The sequence below is a fragment of the Molothrus ater genome, chromosome 2 (genome assembly GCF_012460135.2).
Source record: "Molothrus ater isolate BHLD 08-10-18 breed brown headed cowbird chromosome 2, BPBGC_Mater_1.1, whole genome shotgun sequence".
Classification (NCBI taxonomy): domain Eukaryota; kingdom Metazoa; phylum Chordata; class Aves; order Passeriformes; family Icteridae; genus Molothrus; species Molothrus ater.
In genome coordinates this window covers 82,846,795-82,866,385 of record NC_050479.2, presented here as the reverse complement: position 1 = coordinate 82,866,385, position 19,591 = coordinate 82,846,795, and the positions used below count along the sequence as shown (strand labels likewise).

Here is a 19,591-nt window from a genome sequence, read left to right as displayed (position 1 = left end):
CTTAGAGTACCACATTTCTTGTACTGTAGGTCTTTTCATCACTGCTGACTTATGGCAAGAGAGCACTGCGACCTTTTTGTGTTGTTTTAAAGAGGATTATGTGTCAGCAATTTTCTCAAGCTCTCTTTTGGCTTTCCTCAATTCTTTAGTAAAGCTTCTCTCATCTCTGCTGTTATACATTAATAGGTAATCTTGAAAATAACATCTTATTTTAGAATACTGCGGCAATGCATAGAAATTACTTTCAGAGTGACTTTCAAGTTTAATATTTCATTATTCTGTCAGAAATTAGATTGATTGAAGGTGGATGAAAGTGATTTTTTCCTCTCTCCTTAGATTTAAGTTGAAAGAATTTTTGTGAAAAACTCGAATTCCCTTGAACTGATGCAAACCAATTTTTCCTACCAAGAAAGCTTGAGAAGTATTTGGGATAGTTTGCTGAATATTGGCTAGGCTTAGATTGGGACTGGTGATGATCAGTTAGGCTGTGTTACCTTCTTCTCAGTGTTTACATGGTTAATCCCTGTAAACAGCAGTTACATCAATTTTCTTTCCTTGAGCTTGGGAGGAGGAGCAGAAAACCACTGATTTTGTCTCAGCCGTTCAAAATGTCTTCTTTTTTTCTTTTTTCTTTTTTTTTTTTTCCTACAGCAAAATTAATTGGGTATGAGGGAGCTGTTCCGCTGTGCTTTTAGTAGTAGAGTACAGAGGACTGTGGCTCCCTTCCCTTACAGACACTAAAGATTTTAAGAGAAATAGCAAATCCTTCTGCTGCTGTAAAAATACTTGTAAAGCAACTGAGTCATGCATAAAAAGCTTGTCCTGTTGAATACATATTGGTTTGTAAATGTGCATGTAGTTTATGTGTGTGCATATTCCTTATTACTCATTTTTACTATTAGTGCAGGCATTTCCTTCACTCTTTCAGGGCTGCTTCCTCCTGCAGGTGTAACTACATCCCATGATTAGTGCCTGCAACTTCAGTTACACAAGCTTCAGTACAAGCTTCAGTACAAGCCCAGTACCACCAGTGGGATTGCACCACAGCTGCTGACAGTAGAGTTTAGCCTTCAGTGCTTGTGCTAGAGTTAACACATAAGAACAAAAGAACCCAAAATTATTCACTGATTGTGATTTTTTTTTTTATATATGCAAGAGAGCAGTGAAAGGAGTATTAACTCTCAAAGCTAAGCAAGGTACTGGTAGATAATTTTAGGCACAAATATGAGTCAGAGTATGTTCCTGTTGAGCAAATTGTAAGAGATTAAATTATGTTGGTTGTGTATTAATTTATTGAGGAAATATGGTATACCTATTATGCCTATTACATATATCTCATTATATAATGGCTGTATAAACATGTCATGGATTCATGGATACCAAAGAATGAAGTTAATTAGTGCTGTTCTTTCCTTGCCTAAAATTCTGCCAGTTAGTATGCTACTGATTTTTTTCCCTAAAACTGAGAAAAATATATTACTCATGTTTAAATGAATCAAACTTAACCCATAAGTAATAATTTCTGCCTTTTAAACACTCTTACAGTTACCAACCTTTAAAATCAAATTATGCAATTGGAAGTATTAAACATTTTTAAAATTACTTTTTAAGTCCAAATTTACAAGTACTTTATAATCTTCGTTGATGAAATAAGGTGAATCAAGCAACAGCTATTTTCCATTCTTATGTATATTGTTCATGGAATGATAGATTACACCAGAAAAATAATTTCTAGAAATATCTGAACTGTTCAAATTTTTTGAAAGGTTTGATGGATTTTCTTCCAAGTCTGAAATAGAGAGATAGAAGAACCCAACAAACTGAGTGTTTATGATAACTCAAATACTACTGTGTCAGCAATGGCAGAAGCACAGAAGAAAATAAGAGGCAAAATACATGATTGTGAACTTCTGAAGCTGTATAGTAAATTACCTGAATTGCACAAGAAAGAATGTGATTTTATGAAGAAGAAGAAATTGTTGCATCCAGTTCGCTAGAATGTACTGTTTCAAGTTTCTGGACTGATATATGTTCTAAGTTTAAGACACAAAAAGATGAAGAATTTTCGTAGAATCAGAACTGTTTGGAAGGGACCTTAAAGATCACCTAGTTCCAAACACCCTGCCATTTTTTTAAGAAATAATTTTTTTTAGGATATGAATCCTGGAAGTCCAGAGTTTCCCCATATAGTCAGAGGACAAGCAGGTTCTTAAACAATTCCATCCAAAGACTAAGATACACGGCATAAATCACCCCCCTTGACTCTTCTCTCCAGTACCTGTCTAAAAACCCAAAACTTAGATCACTTTTTAACTTGGATGTCCATATTACCACTTAGAGAGGTAATATGATGGTATATTAATTTCTTTTAGCATAAGGGAGAAGGTTGCAAGTGCCAAAACTGAGCTGTGGGCTCTTCTTTTGTTGTGATAATTTTGTACAAGGTGGAAGTGCTATCCTAAACAGAATTCACACACAGATGTAATTTCAGTTCCATTTACTGTGAACCCCACTTGAAATCTTGATCTCTTCTTTTATATGCTCATGCATTAGGCTTGTAAATCTACAAAGTTTGTGTTGAGTCTGCATTAGCTATATCAAGTGCTTCCACTTAAAATAATGCTTCCATCATGGACAAAACAAAGACATGAAGTAAAAATTGATGGCTCATTGTAAACCTTATAAAATAATAAGAATACCTTGGAGAAGTCAAGTATTTTTTTTTTTTCATACTGTAGAAAGTGCCAGCTCTCTGGTGACAAAGCAGCTAAAAATAAGTAAATCTAAATTGTTGCTGAATAGCAAAAAGGATTATGAGGAGTGAGAGCAGTGAGTAGGGGAAGCCAGAAAAGAATTCCTTATTTTGACAAGGTCTTGAAACTGTGGTAAAGCAGGTGAAGCATTAGTGGAAAGAATCAAGGAGCATGGAGTGTATGAATGGCTTAAGAGGAGTCGTGGGAGAAAATTATGTTTCAAGTTTAGTTGGAAAAGATGAAAAGATAGAAAACTAATCATGAATAATTCTTTGGCTGAAGTAGGATTAGATAAAGTAAGTTTAAATTTATATGTATGTGTGTATGCATCTGTGTGTGAGAGAAAAACAGAACAAACTGGGGAGGTAATAAGAAGAAAGAAAAACTGAAAGGAATGAAAATCAGAAAGCAGTGGAGGCAACTTGGAGACATGAGAAGTTGTGATTACATCTGGGGGATTGTGATTCAAAGTCAACAAGAAAAAATGACTGCTCTGAACAAGATATGAGAAGTGGGGTAGAGTAAAATAAAATTGCAATTTGGGAATCAACCAAACAGTGACAATGGTTACTTGCTAGATGGGTATTTTCTCCAAGGGAATGAAAACAAGAAAGTCAGGATAACAGTGAGGGAGGCAGAAAGAGGAAAGGGTGAGTATTGTGACAATTACTGGAGAAGAGGCTGAATAAAAATTAGGTCCTGAAGGATGTAAGAGACATCTAAAAAGGAAAGAATGAGTAAATATAGTACCCTTTGAGCAGGGTACAAGTTAATCATGACTGCAGATCTTTGCAGGTGTTGACCAAGAGCTGGATTTGGCTTCTTGGAGCTGTGCTAATTATGTGTTGAGGGTAATATCTTCCCTAAAGGATGTACAGTGACTGGTGGTTGAGTGCTCCCTAGTCATCTGTGGAAGGATCCACAAAGATCTATTCCTGATAAAAGTATAAATTTCTTTGAAAACCTTATGTTTTTTCACTCTTCATTCTTCATACCAGAACAGTCATATTACAGCAAGAAATTTTTAGGTTATGGTAAATTTTGATTCAAAAATTTAACATATTTTCCTTTTTTCCTAAAGGAAGGTAAAAAGAAGGAAATGGGCTTAGTTATGCACTATATTTTAAAATGGATGTGGGATATCTTGCATAAATAGTCCATAAAATGCACTCACTCACTTAGATCAAGAGTAGCATGAAAAACTTTCTGGCAGCCTTTGGATAGCTTGAAAATGCAGTCATCACATTTGATGAAAGAAATCGGGAGAGTGTTTTCTGTAGGTTTATATGCAGTAAGAAAGGAAACTTCAAATGGTTTTGGAAAGCAATACCAAAAGAACATCAGCAGCTTTCCTTTGACAATTAATAAAGAAATAACCCAAATCTGGAGTTGTCAAAGGGCTAAATAAAGATCACTCTTTAGCTTTTGCGGCAAAGCAGAAATTGTGAAGGGCTATTTAATACTTTTTAGATACCCAAATGGGCTTGCTGTTTCTGAAATGTAAATAACATGGTCTAGTGGAAGATGTCCCTTCCCCTGGCAGGGGGTTTGAAAATACATATCTTTAAGGTCCCTTCCAAACCAAACCATTCTATGATTCTCTGAATCTGTGACCATCTTTATTATACAGCCAACTGGAAATTTCGGAAGGTAAAATATATCCCAAGGTTACTTGTACAAGAAGAATTTGGCAATTTTGTATTCTGCTGAGGTTTGGGTGATGAGACAACTGGTGAAACCAAAGGAACAAATTCTGCATGTTGAATGAAAATCATTGTCAGGGTATTTATCTTCCCATGCATATGATAGCAGAAGTAGAAGCAGCAGTCTTCTTTCTTGCAGTTTTCTGAAAAACAATGCCCAATTAAATATGATTAAAATTAGCTTTGCTTGAAATAAAAGTCTACAGATGTAATTTTTAGGCAAAACAATCTCTTCTTGAAAATAAGACTTAGCATAACAAATGACCGTGATGGCAGTTTTTATTAGAAAGGATAGATCCAGGGGTTTTGAAATCTTGCCGTTGAATAAACTGTATGTTTTGATTAGATTGTTGCTGCTATTGTAATACAGTTCTTACCACTAAAATTCATGTAATGAAATATAAGCCTTCTTGAGTGGATGCAGTTGTAGTAGGGTAGAGGTATAGCGAGAAAGAATTCTGCAATGTTTACCTTTCAAGTGTAAACAAGTCCATCAAATCAAATAATTGCAGAAGTAAAATAAAAATATCAAATTACAGTTGTTATTATGGGACAAAAATCTTAAAAAGTATTAATGAAGTGGCAGAATATGTGTCAGAAAATGAAAAACCCAGCAGAATGCTTGTGTTGAGGATTTTAGGGATTTTGCATAATCTGTAGAGCTGATTTTTCAGTAAGGGACTACTTCAGCTGTTTATGTCACCCTTAAACTGCAGTAGAGAAACTTCCTGAAAAGTTAGGAGTCTTCACATAAAGGACCAAACAAATCTGCGTTTGTCAGGTCCTTACTTTGTCATTCTGTATGCTGGGCTTCAGATTTTTCACAAAATTGTGTATAAAAACCTCTCTACCTGTTTCTTATTTCTCACTCTCCTGAAAGTAAGTGTCACTGAAGATGAGTAGTGCTTTCTTCTTAGAGAGGTAAGTGAACTCTAATAGCAGTGAGAGTTTTCCAGGAAATCTCTCTTGAATGGTGGAGTCTAGATAGTTACCCTACATTATGTCTCTCTCTTTCTTAAAGACATTTCCTTGTCAAATGTTTTGGAGAGTCCTCTAGAGTGCTGCTGTAAATGAACGGTAACTGTTACCTTCCCTTTGTGGGAGGTTCTTTTAAGGACAGGGGCTTAATTAACTTTTGGTAACTTATTCAAGAAGGGCTGTGCATTCATCTCACTCTGGATCATGAACACATGGAAGGTCAGGAGGCTGGGAACCTTCTTGCATTACAAGTGTGTGTTGGCTGTGCAGCAGAGGTCCTCAAAATTATCTAAAGATTTCATGGGCATCTGCTCCAATGTAGCACTTTTACATTTTGTCCTGGTCAATAGTATCTTTTTTCTTTTGCTGGAAATGCAAGTTCCTGGATGAGACGTGTTGATTCCAGCTCCTGTACCTTGGAGAAAGGATGCACTTGGCTGTGTCCTCCCATGGACTTCATCTGGTGTACCCCTTACCCACTTCTGCTGCAGTCTGTGGCCCCTTGCTGTCACAGGTGCTGTTGAGCATCTTTCTCAGAAGAGTGCACATCAGTGTCCCAAATCTGAGACAGAAGCCAAGAGCACTGTTTCTTGGCTTTTGCAGAAGGGGAAAGATTGACTTGTTCCTTGTGGATATCCTTTGAGGTTGGGCTTGTGCGAGTAGTTGCTGGATATCATGCCAGGCGTGTGCTGCCAGGTACAGGTGCAGACAAGCCTGAAAAAGCAATTGGAAAAGCTGCTAAACCGGAGATCCGGCCTTTAAGTGGTGCATAATTATAAAAGATTTACGGCATCCCTTAAGCAGAAATTTGTTACCAGTCTATAGCCAGGAGAAATGCAGAGAAAACAGATTTAAGGCAAGTGCTCACCTCACTTCACACATCATTTTTAGACTCTCTTTGTACATAGTGAAAGGAAATGTCCAGGCACAGTTCACCTCACCTACCTGAGGTTTTTAGCAGAGGATGAAATTAATTAAGACCTTCATGTGCCTGTTTTTACTTACTTGAGTATAGAGTTAGATGACTATTTCACATTTCAGCATTATAAATGTAAATTTTACTTGAGATTAAAGATATCTGTTATAACAAGCTTGCACTGCGGGAAGCTGAGAAAGAATTTTTCCCAAGCAATTGGAAAATGCTGATGGTTTCTTTGATTGTGGAGAAGAGAAAACAGAATGAAAATGTTTGTAATTTTTTGTAGTTATCTAAAATCATGGAGGCTGTAGTAAATGTTGCTTTTTCTTTTTGCTGCAATCTGATATAAAATCAGGATTAGAAAAGTCATGCAAAGAGGGACACAAGAGTAGGTGCCACTACTTGTAATGAATGGAAGTTGCAGGTTCAGACAGCTTGTTGGTGCTTTGACAGGCAGACTGTCAAGTTAAAATGTACAAAAACAGAGGGTATGTCCATATGCTGCTAAATGAGAGCACCAACAAGCCAGTTCCAGTGCTGGAGCCATGATTCTCTTTCTGCTTAAGTGTTGGCTCACTCCTTGGCCATTTGCTTCCAGCAGGCTCCAGACAGAAACAGCCCTGAGCACTGAGACTTGGCTGAAAACTGACTATAATTTAGCAGTGTAGGTGCAGCCAGAGAGTCTAAATGTGGAGTTTAATGGTGCTAGCAATGAGTGGTACTGCATAAAGCAACATTCCACCTGCCACAGGTGGGTACAGTATCTTAGTGGATTCTTTAAGAAATAATTGCATTGGTTTGCTGAGCAACCAGCAAAACAAACAGGGCAGTGAATGGTATATGCAGACATGTATGTTTAAATAACAAAAGGAGCTGGATCAGCTTTTTAATTCATATCACCCCTGCTGCTACGGAGCCTGATAATGGATCTCTGCTGCAATTAATTTTGATTTGAATTGAAGGCATTTTCAGAATCGCCACTGTGGATGATAATAGAAACCCCTCAGATGGTCATGAGCAAGATACCGTTTGTGTGCAAATAAAAATTGAGTATTCAGCTTGTGTTTTTTCCTTTCATCTTTCTACAGAGGTTGCTCACTTCTCATATCCCTCTTTTTCCCATTTTGCTGCACTAACGAGTTTTTAATGCAAAGGAAAAGCAATTATAAGCAGTGAAGCAAAGCCAGCTTTATAGAGCAAGACTGAGGAATTGAAGGCATAGATCAGAGCTATCCACCAACCTGAGATGAAAGAGAAGTTCATGAAAACAGAGACATATAGATAGCTTTGATTTCATTATCATTAGACAAGAAAGGACAAAAAATGGAATAGCTATAAAGATCTTCATGTGTAGTAAGTTACCTGTATTAGTAAAAGAGTCTATGCAGAAAGCATTAAAGTGATAACATTGGTCAGGAAGACATCCTGTAGTAAAATTTTTTTGTTCATCTCTGGTGTAAGTGTAATGTGATGTGATTACCCAGTCCTAATAAACTAAAAAACCAAAATATTATGCACCTATTAAATATTATATTCATTGATGCTGTGTTTTCCTGCAATTGTTAAGCATGAGTTGTTTGTTTGGACTTTTCTCTCTCTTCCCATTTCAACATAGATTCTGGAGATTGTATTTCTATTACTGATTTCATGGTTTATCACATCTTGAATTGTAAACAAATTAAAGAGTTGGTGGATTTTAGAGGAAGCTTTTGTTTGGCAGATACATGTACCTTGTTAAAATATTCACAGGGGAAGTACCTAATTACATTTGAAAGGTGCTTGACGAGATAAAGAATGATTTATATACAGTGTTTTATGATTGCAGTTAGGAATCTAATACAGAAAATTAGCAGCTGGGAGTGGGGAGGAGTGATAAATGTTCATGTTTTGAGAAATAACGAATTTGTTCCTCCAAGATGAAGTCAATCCCAATCCTTTGCTTCAGTTTAGGTCTTTTTTTTCATTAAGTATAAATTAGGTAAGACACTAAAGCAAAGCTATTTTCCAGGGCATATCCCATCATTACAGAAACTGAAATAGCATTATTAATAAATTTTTCTTATTAATATTTTTCTTTTTTTTTTAATCAATACTTTCTGGCCAAGTCAAAAATTGCTGACTAGTTGTATGGAAGTGATGCTTTGAAATTCTTCTGAGATTTTAATGATAGATATATTTTCATTGCTCTGCAGTTTACCTGCAATACAGTGAACCTTTGTAGCTTTCTCAGATGCTCTATCCATTTAAGAAAGGAGAAAAGGGACAAAGGTATGCTAGGTGAGTTGCCTAGAGCGACAAAAATAATCCATGTCAGACTGGAACAAGGTTTTGGAATGCTGCTTAAATCAGTGTCATGTCATCTTTTCAGCTGATAGATTTTTTTGTCCAGCACAATCTATTTTGGTGCTCTACATTTTGTAGCTTAATTTTTTTTGACACTGGGATTCAGCATAGGAATTGCATTAACATTCTGTGCCTTTCTGCCATTCACCTGTCTCTTGCAAAGGTTCTCTGTCATGTTCTTGCCCTAGGTTAATATAGTAAACAAGATGTATTTCAGTGTGTGTATCAGTGAGTAATTTTTACATAAGTAGTGTGAATTTCCTGTCTGGTTTTGTATTTCAGTGTAAATTGGAGCTGGTAAGACAATGCATAAGTAAGTTTTCTTCTATTGTGAGAATATTAGAAGCAGGTCTTCTATTTTGACTTGAAACTATTACCTTGGAAGCTATTTAAACATTGGCATAAAGTCCACAGAGATGTTTTAACAAATATCAGTCTTATTATGTTGGTGATTTATATAGCCATTACATACTGAACTTTTACTATTTTCGGTTCATAGGCTTGACTATGCCCCCCCCAAGACAAAAGGGAGTTAAGTATTCAGCACTTTAGAACTCCTCAGCTCTATGTTGAAAAATGTGCTTCAGTAAACCAATGATACTGAAACAGCTATACAGTATGCCTATGAAGTTACCTTCCATGTGATTTAAATTTTCTCATTTTATTTTCTTTAGGTCAATGGAACAGAAATTGAATATGAATTTGAAGAAATTACTTTGGAGAGGGTAAGTACAATTTATTCTTTCTTATAGGAAAAATATAATCTGTAATAAAAATAATGTGATTAATTAATTAATTAAATTTAGTTAAGAATAAATTTGTTTACATTTTGAATAGAGGTGCCCACTGTTTATTCTAAACTGTAAAAATGTGAGTGATACAACAGGTAAGTTTTTCACACTATTAAGAAGTTTATGGTTTAGCTACTTGCATTCAAAATGCTTTTCTTCCCCATAACTTGTCAGTGCTCAGTTGGGTGTTTGGTTATTATGAAGACCCTCTATGACTTAGTAACTCCCTTTTTAGCTTGTCAGCTGGAATTGTGGAATGTTTTCTCTTTAAAAATCTTTGGTTTCCTGGCATATGTGCATGATAGTGGACATGTAGTGTTATACTATAAAAGAAGAATTTCAAAAGGGTTTTTAATGTTCAAGTGGCTACATAAAAGCTGTAGACCATATCTATGCTTAAAAGATATGCTTACTCAAAGGCTGAATTACCTGAGCTGTAATCAGGGCCTGCAGTGAAGGGCTTTTGTCTGAAGGCTTTGTTGGTAATGTAGCACCGAAAGCAAAGCCGTATGTGCTGTACCATATCTCCCTGGATTTGGTGTTTTTTCCTTGCCTTTTGATTATGTAGCTGTTGTCTTACAGTGCTGACTTTGTCTGACACAGATCGAGGCCATATGGGCCATGTAGGGTGTGAAGCTGTCTTAGCTTTGTAATATGTCAGAATGCTTACAAAGGTTTCTAACAGATGGAAGAATGGCATTGCTGAATTCCTTTAGTGTTCTACCAACATCTTGGGAATATGAAGTTTTTCCATCTTGAAGCACAGTTCATCTTCTTTCTACAAAAAATGATTGAATGGAAGGCCAGATTTATCAAGAAGTGGTTGATGCCATGTGAATGAATGCCTGTAAGGTGACAAATTACCATTAAATTAGATCCTTAAATGATACAATTCACTGCGCTTTTTCTGCATATAATATTTTTAATTGTCCAGGATAATGAATTCCATAACCATTAAACTTAAGGGGATACAAGTTTATGTTCTCACTGATTTCCTCTCTCAGGCAAATTATGAAAGAGCAATGTATCTTTTTATCATAGCCATCTTCTTAACAGATAACATATAAGGTTATAGGCACTTTTCCGCTACTGCCTCCCAACTTACTCACGCATCACTAGTTATTCATTGGACTAGAGTTTCCAAAGGTCACTAAACAGAAAACAGAACACATGCCTCCTGGGTGATATTTTGAAAAGCACTTTATTTTTAACAGATGTGTAAGTTATCAGTGTACATGCTGCAGAACGGATGGGATTTGCATCTCCTGTCAGATGTGGATAATTGCTTATTCATAGTGCAGGGTAATATCAGCTAAAGGCTGAACAACAATAGCAAAAAGAGATACAGATCTTAATGGACAATGTTTCAGTTGTTTTCTTGATGATGCTGGATCTGTGGCTTCTGATTACTACTGCTTGAAATGTTCTGTCACATGTATCAGTGTTTTGTTTCAAAGGCAGGGTACAGTGTCTGCTGGTTTTTGTGTGAGATATAAAACACAAGTGATTGCCTTTAAATAGCTGTCATTTATGTCAGACTAAAAGTGTTTTCAGAAAAGACATTCTCCATGTCTTCTTGATTACCCATTTTCTTCCACCAAACTGCTTTTAGAAATTAGAAATCATCTCTCTATTTAATGGCAAAGTTGCAAAATATATTAAGATTTCTGCTGTTGAGAGAGAAAAATGTAGTTTGCCCATATCAAACGGCTGGTAATAAACTTTACATTTTGATCCAGTTATTCAAGTCACAGAATTCTGCATCATCAAAATCATCAAAAATTTTCTTAATGAAATTTATCCAGATTTTTAAAGGGTCAGTATAATTTAAAGATTTTAAGATGTGGAAAAAGAAAAAAAAAAGGTGTATTAGGGACAAAGCATTCTTACTTGCCTTTTTTTGAATAATAGAATGAAAGGGAAGGTGTTAAGGGACTGATTACTTCAGAGCACTTCCCAGTCTCTATATACACTGTTAATTTAATTATTAGGAGATCACCTTCATCCATAGGTGACATGGATTTGTGGGACCTATTCCTGAAGAGAGTTACTGGTAATGGTATGAACCTTGCCCCAGGGTGAAGAGATGTCCCCATCTCTTGGGGTATAATAAGACTACTGTGTGCATGTTGGCAGAAAGTGCCCAGTGTGGAGCTGGAGAGCAAATCAGGAGGGTCCCAAAAATGCCAAGAGCAAAGTGTGCTAATGGTCTGGTGGGAAGGACAGTTCAGCACTTGCTGAGCATGCCCAAGACCATGCTGGTGTACCAGGAAGTTGACTGCAAAGTTACAGGGGGCTTTTGAAGAAAGCTTTAAAAAAAAAAAAATTCTTTCTTTGAAATACTGTTATTCAGTTGTTTCTATTTAAAATGTTGTGCCCTAGTTTGCAGTTAAAAAAATACTTGGGGATTTGAGATTAAAAGGCTTCAGTGAGAATTGACATAGACAATTAATTTGAGGCAGATCCACCTTAAATCTGTGATCAGTGGTGCTTCCAGGAGTTAAAGAAATTCTAAGTACACCCCTGTCAGCCCTCTCTTTAGTGGGTGCTCTTATCTTTTTACTCTTCAGTTGTGCCAGCCACTTAGCAGGTACCTTCACCAATCTCTGAGCTCACTGTTCATTTACAGCTGTCCTAAGGACACACTTGAATAACAGTTACAGAGTTCAGAGAAATCAAACAAATTCTCTTATGTGGGGGAAAAAAAAAACAAAAAAACTCCAACAAAAACCACAGTTTCAATTCCTTTAAAGATCTCAGAGAATATATGAGATTCTCTGCTAACTTACCAGCATAAAATACAGATATGGGTGTAGACTAATACTTTGTGATTCATAACAAAAACGACAATACCCAAATACATACTCAGACAAAATTCTTAAAAATAAAATATTACCTTCCTCTAGCTTGGATATTAAATACACTTTAGAAAGGAAAGTCTATATAAAATATTAGTGCAGTGATGTTAATCTTCCATTACTGAAGGACTTGAAAAAACCATACCCAGCCCTATCAAGAGACTTATTTGCATTGTAAATCAGTGGTCAGTGTAAGAGATGATCAAATAGTCTCTGGTACAAAGCCTAACCAACTTTCCTAAGCTGGAGGAAAGTTTTAATTGATTGACTCCTTGGTACAAGTGCTATGCTTGGAGACAGATGCTGAAGAGAGGATTTTAATAGAGGTTGTAATATCAGGCAATATAAATACTTACCCGGAAAAAAAGTTAAGAAAGACAGGGGGTCACTTAATGATTGATATTGGATTCATGCTGAGTTCAACATCTGAGTTCAGATCTCAGAACCTTTTTGCTCATCTAAACTTGCCTGCTTTTTAGATGTTGGACAAAAAGAGGACATTTATGATTAATAGAGCTGTTTTCAATAGATTCTTTTCACGTTCAGTATGTATTTTCATTTTGTATCTGAATAAAAGAATGCTATTAGTTTTTGTGAAATAGACTGTTTGGAAAAATCAAATTCTATCAACACTGGAATTAAAGGCATCTAGTTCCCAGTGCATTTGCATCCTGAGATTAACTGACCTTGGTCAGTCAATCTGAAAAGGTTGAGCTCTGACTGAGAATTTTGCCAAGGCTGAGACATGAATGAAGGGTCTCTATTTCTTTTTCTTTGGTACTCCTGTGAATTTTCTGGCCTGTCGTAACAATACAGGTTACACTCAGAATGTCCCTGTTTTTTAATTAACCATATAGTTTTACAAAGTTTTTAGGAACCTGTTGTTTTGTTTCCTCCTCACTTTTTTAGATTTCATTGCCATTGCCTATTGTCTCACTCCAGCTGAGGGAGAGACAGGTATGAATGCTCACATAGCATAATTATTTCCTTAGAAAATCTGGTTAAATATATTCATAGAATCATATTCCAAAAGAGTAAATTCCCAATGATGATTTATCATCTTGGACTGTGTTGTGTTCACTCTGATAAATTTAATTCTGTACCTGCCACGGGCTCTGTTCAGTAGAGTAACTAAGAAATCTACTCTGTCTCTTCTTTCCTTTGACTTAAGAGTTCAATGATACCAAGCACCACTACGAGAAGATTTAATTTTTCTACTTGGAGATTATCATTCTCTGAAATCCTGGGTTTCTACATTTCACCAAATTAAAGGACTTATTCACATCTTAACTAGAAAGGCTAAAACTAGACATAGGTGACCTTAGATTAGCTCAGCTGATTAGAATGTGGTCCTAAAAACACCAACACCAAAGGTTATGTGTCCAGTCCCTGTTTGAGCCATTCACCTAAGAACTGGGCTCGATGATCCTTGTGGGTCCCTTACAACTCAGATTATTGTGTGAAATTATAGTTTAAAGGCTAAAATTTTTTATTTAAAAATTTTTTATTTAAATTTTTTATTTAAAAATCCTGAGGAAGCAGTGGAAAAAGAAATCCTGGTACATTTCAGAAAAGAATTTATTGCAGGCCTCAGCTCTTAATTGCTTTGATACTTGTAAACCTAAGAAATAATCACTACTGTGTTATTAATCATTCTTTTTTCATCACTCATTTCCTAGATGAACATGTAGAAGTTTTCAAAGATATGAATAGCTGGAACACTGAGGAACAGATAGTATTGAATTACACAAGTATTTTAATTTGACTTGATGTCTTATTTTTTTATACCCATATATATATATCTTGTTTTTGTAAAGATGACAGAATTCTAGAACAGTTTGGATTGGAAGGGAACTTTAAAGGCCATCTAGTCCAAGCACCCTGCAATGAGCAGAGACAGCTTCCCCTAGCTCAGGCTGCTCAGAGCCCCATCCAACAGTCTCTTGAATGTTTCCAGGGATAAGGCATCCACAGTTCTGAGCAACCTCTGCTAATATTTCATAACCCTCATTGTAGAAAATGGCTTCTTTAGATGTAGGCTAAATCTACTTTTGTTTAGTTTAAACTCCTTGTCCTACATCTACAGGCCCTGTTAAAAAGAAGTCCATCCACATCTTCCTTACAAGCCCCCTCTAGGTACTGAGAGGCTGCATTAACATCTCCACGGAGCCTTCTCTTATCCAGGCTGAACTCCAACTTCCTTAGTGTGCTTTCACTGGAGAGGTGCTCCAGCCCCCTGATCACCTTTATGGTCTCCTCTGCATTCAACAAATTCACATCCTTCTTATGCTGGGGTCCCAGAGCTGGATGCAGCACTCCAGGTGGGGTCTCACCAGAGCAGAAGGGACTGAATCCCCTCCCTTGATCTGTTGGCCATGCTGCTTTGATTGCAGTCCGGGATACACTCAGGATAAGTCCAGCTTCTCACCATTTGCTTCTCTGTCTGGGAAAAGAGTTATTAGAGAGTCACTATTAGTCAGTAGTGAATCCTCTTTCTGCCTTTTTTTAAGGTTTTAGACAGCAGTTCATGCACCAATATGCTTTGACCTCTTAGGACTGAGGCTGTAGGACACCGCAGTGCTAGGAAAATCCTCCTTTAATTGTTTCAGAAATAACAGAGAGGAAGGGAGTGGTCAAGAAATGGCCACTAGGAAAAGGTATTTTAAAAGTTTAAGAGTGTATGATGTAGATGCCTTTTGAGAGTCCATAGTGCAAAAATCAATATCCAACCATTTACAGCCCCAGTGGAGTAGTCTGGCATCTTCCAAGAGGAGAAAGTAAATCTTTTAAAGTGAGTGTCCCTCAGGTACCTGATGAGCTCCACCTAACTCAGAGTTGCTCTCTGAGTGTTTATTTTTGCAGAACTTAAATGATTTCTTTACACTTAAAAGCTTTTTCTGTGCCCTTCGTACATTTAGTCTTTGATAGGCTTTGCCTGCTTGCTTCCTAGGTGATAGTTACTCTTGCAGCCTCAGGCAGAAATAAGTTATAATTCACAGACAGAATCCTTCTTATTGACTAGTTTATGCCAGATTCATAGTAGAATGGTGACCTATAGGTGTTTATTGCTAGAAAGTTCACCCACAGGATTTTTTTTTCCTGGAAGTGGCTTAGAAGACGCAGAAGTGTTTATTTATGGTACTGAGTTATCAGCAAACAGAGAATGAATATCCCATCTTTTTCACAGTTGCTCAAACAATTTGAAATACTGATCTCGTGTATCCATATAGTGTCTCTGTAGTGTATTCCTCTGTGTATGTATAAAACAAAGTTCTGTGAAATAAGAAATTAAGAAAGATCCTTGAAAATACATGTGTAGTGCATGCAATCCCTGTGCAGGAAATTCTGTTGTGCATTCTAATTCCAATCACATCGTAGTTTAGAGTTGAGACTGATGGTTGTGTTAGTGGCTGTTGTTCAGCTGCAGGGAGGTTTGTGAGTACTGGAAAGGGCAGGCTCTGGCCCCTGAATGCGATGGCTGAAGCAAGATCTGTGTTCTCCTTTCATCTCTTGTGTCTTACCAGATGTTGCCTTGACATGAGGCTGTGCTGGAGTGATCAATGAAAGAAACTAAAGGGGTCTGGTGTCAAGTCCTGCTAATGGGATGCTGAAATACCAGGTCAACATTTTCCAAAAAAACTGCAGAATTTGGTTGCTTTAGTTCAGGTGACCTAAATTAAGATCCTTTGAAAGAGTCTGGTCTTTTTTATTTTCTTTCACCTCAATGCAGCCCTAATTTGGTACCCAAAATAAACTAATCACTGGAAAACTTTGTTCTTATTCTGTCAGAGAGTCATTCTGCTGGAACTGTTCCCAGTTGTAGAGCTGTACTACATGTCTTGTGGGGAACTGTTCCACCAGTGCATGGTAGAGGTACAAAACATGCCAGTCCAGAGTGTGCATGGAAAAGCAGAAGAGCTGGGGAGTGGGTGGGCCCTACCTTTTGAGAAGCAGAGGCTCCTGCCTGATGTTCTTAGCTGTCATCCTTCACATTCAGTGTCTGGGACTGGAAATCAATTATCCCACATAACTGACTTACTGAAGACTATTGAAAGTAAAGACTGAGAGAAGTGAAGGAACAGCTGTCAGATATTATACCCCTCTTAGAGGTGGGAACAAACTATTTTTATTTATTATTATTGCTGCTAGCAATTATATGGCTAAGAAGCATGACAAAGTAGAGCTGCTGCAGCACTGATAGTGTCCTGGAAACAGTGACAGGACTAGGAGGACTGGTCTTAGCTCCACATAGTGATATCTGGACTGCTTCAGAATACATGCTACCAGAAGAATTTGAGATATCCAGGGAAAATGCTAAGAAAGCCAGTGGCTTTCCCTTGAACCATTGTTTATAAGGAAGATTTGCCCTGTATTTCACCATTGCTACAGCTGGGCAGAGGATACATCCTTTCCCAGCTGTGTAGTGGCAGCACTCCACATCCCAGTAGGCACAACAGGAAATCTGCAAAGCTGTGGAAAGGGAGACAAAGGAGAGGGAAAGGCTGTAAGTGAATAAGGAAAAAACCCCTGCTGTACTCTGCTTAGAAAAAGAAGCTGAAATAACACTAAAGATTTAACTCCCTCTGGGTGCCTATCAAAGAAATTGCTATTTTCTTATTATTTTCTTAGAATTCTGCTTTTAGATCTAAATGTCTGAAAACCACTTCATGGACGCTAACTTGGATAAATCAGAATGGTGTATTTCTTTGGAAGTATCACTGAAATTCCATTTAAACTCCTCTAAGGGCATTTTTGCAGTGAAGGATGTCTGCACCCATGCATGTGTGTTGGCTTTTTATTTCAAAGTGAAAAAATCCACAGCTTGGATTTAAACCTGATTACTCAAGTTTTCCAAGGCAAAGAATAAATGTATTACTATGGATTAATTAGGCTTTTATTCATTTGTATATGTAATTTTGAATGTTTATGTGTTCATTGATTCATATAGTAATTTCTGACTATTTCTTCTGAGGGTTTCACAGTTTCTTTCATTGAGTCCTCAGGTCCAGGAAAGATTAGGAGACTTCTTTTGTTAAGTGAGAAATTTTAAATAACTGAATATTTTATTAGAAAGGCTCATGATGACTTTTTTTTTTCAAAATAACTTGAAGCTTTAAAGAAGGCTCAACCAGACAAAGAAAACTGGAGATTGTTTTCCTTTTTTTTTCTTAATTTAATAAGAGTCACTTGGCACACTGAGCTGTTTTGTTCCCAGAGGAGTAAATTTCATTCTCCAATATACTGAATCAAGCCTGAAGTTTCCTAAACTCTCTGCATTGAAAACTCACAGGGGACTTGTTCAGGGAGAGCACATCAGTAGAAAATAGAGACCCTAAAAAGAAGACACTAACACAATACTAGAAAGTGTTATCAAAGTGACAGAAACAAAATAAATCAACTGTAGGCAAAAGATACATATATTCCATATCAAGACTGAAGAAAAGTTGAAAAGTTAATCATCATTTATTTAAGAGTTCAAAACCTACCTTTGCGAGTGTAAGCAAAAAGTATTCATGTTTATCTCTACTTGAATTGTATCCCTTTAACTGCGCCAAGATAACCAAGACCTTGAGTTACTTATTATTTGAGAAGTTACTACATGCAAATCATAGCTGCCTCGAGGCAATCTTCTGCTGCTGATTCTTTTAAATTATTATTATTATTATTATTATTATTATTATTATTATTGTTGTTGTTGTTGTTGTTGTTGTTGTTATTATATTGACATTTTATTTTTCAGGTAATATCAGCCATTTATTGCTTTTCTCTCATTTCCCAACTCACTCACTCTCAACAACCCATATAACTTTCAGGGAGTAATTCTGCTGCTTTTTTGTATTATTTTCAAATTTACGTGAAACTTGCCTTTACTTCAGATGAACCTATTTAAGATGTGGTCTTTCAGTCTGTTATCTGTAGCTGAAGTCCAAGCTTGATCTCATTTCTGTTGTGTTTGGAAAGTGAGCATCTAATGGAGGCAGTTTGTGAAGCTGCTTGACCAGTGAAGTCAAATCTGTAGAATACTGCAGTTTCTGAAGGGAATACTTCAGTGTGCAGTAGATAATATTGGTCTAAGGGGAGAATAGCTTTGTACCATGAAACAGGGCTGCCTTTGGTGCTGTATCCTAGTCCTCCAGTCTGATGGAGAACAGCAAATTTCTCCCCTCCAGCTTAATTTTTGGCCAGAAATAGTTTTGCAGGAGCTTAAGCCAGATTTAAGGGCATTCTCAGCATTTGGATTGTGTCCCAATTTTCAGGAAGTGCAAACAAATAGGCATTATGCTTCACACAGCTTGACTTTTCCAAACTGGCATAAACTGGCATTTTGGAACAGGCTGCCCAGGGAAATGGTGGAATCACCATCCCTGAAAATGTTTGTGTGGTATTTCAAAGTATACTTCAGTGGGAATTATGGTATTCAGTCAAAGGTTGGACTTGCTGATCTTGGAGGTCTTTTGCAACCTTGATGTCTCTGATTCTGTGAAAAAGCCTGCTAAGAGAAATCGATCCAAGTGTACCACCCAAGGAAACCTGAAGTGTCCCACGCTATGGTACACCACATTGATCGGCACTAGGCACCAATAAGCAGAGCTGCCAGTGTAACTTCCAAATAAACATTCCAGTTCTGAATAGAAGCTTCTGGAGCATTAGTGGAGGGTACACCAAAAAAATCAGTTATATGTGTGTCTGAAGTGCTGTCTTTTCCAAGAAAGTCTATTGTAGGAAATGTAGCGTAGGAAAGTCTATTGTAGGAAGCCTATGTAGGAATCTTTTTTGCAGAAAGACTGAGAAAGCAGTGCAGAAAAAAAAATACAAGCTACAAAGCATTGGTTTGACTCAGTCTTCACTTAGTTTTGCAACTTTCATTGGCAAATAGTGTGTAGATTTGAAATATGTATATTTAGGTAAATGGGGAAAATAAACCTCAATTTACCAGTAGAAAATGACTCATTCTGGAGATGATAATAATCACCTTGCAACAAAGATGGTCATTTTTGAGGCAGGACTATAAAAAGGCATCTTTGATGTACCGGCTTTGTCTCTGAGGAAAAGTAATGTTTTTCATTGCAGAAAATTGCTTTTAATTTTTGTATAATTTAGAATCAGTTGTAATGCATAAATTAGGGCTGCACAACCTTGAGGAATCAGTTGCCACTTTGGTAGGGAAAGGAAATGCAAAGATATAGACAAATAAGTGGAAAAAATTGCTGGAATACCCAGACTGAATTCCAGAACTGTCGTTGCT

General features: G+C 36.8%; 1 protein-coding gene across 30 annotated transcripts in view; it reads left to right on the top strand.

Moving 5' to 3' along the window:
* Nucleotides 1–19,591, top strand: part of DLG2 (discs large MAGUK scaffold protein 2) — a 984,854-nt gene that overhangs the window by 609,174 nt on the left and 356,089 nt on the right. For all 30 annotated transcript variants that reach the window (XM_036384308.2, XM_036384333.2, XM_036384316.2 and 27 more), the window contains one exon: nucleotides 9,371–9,421. In XM_036384308.2, the coding sequence (XP_036240201.1) occupies nucleotides 9,371–9,421 (51 nt within the window). The remainder of the gene's footprint in view (nucleotides 1–9,370; nucleotides 9,422–19,591) is intronic.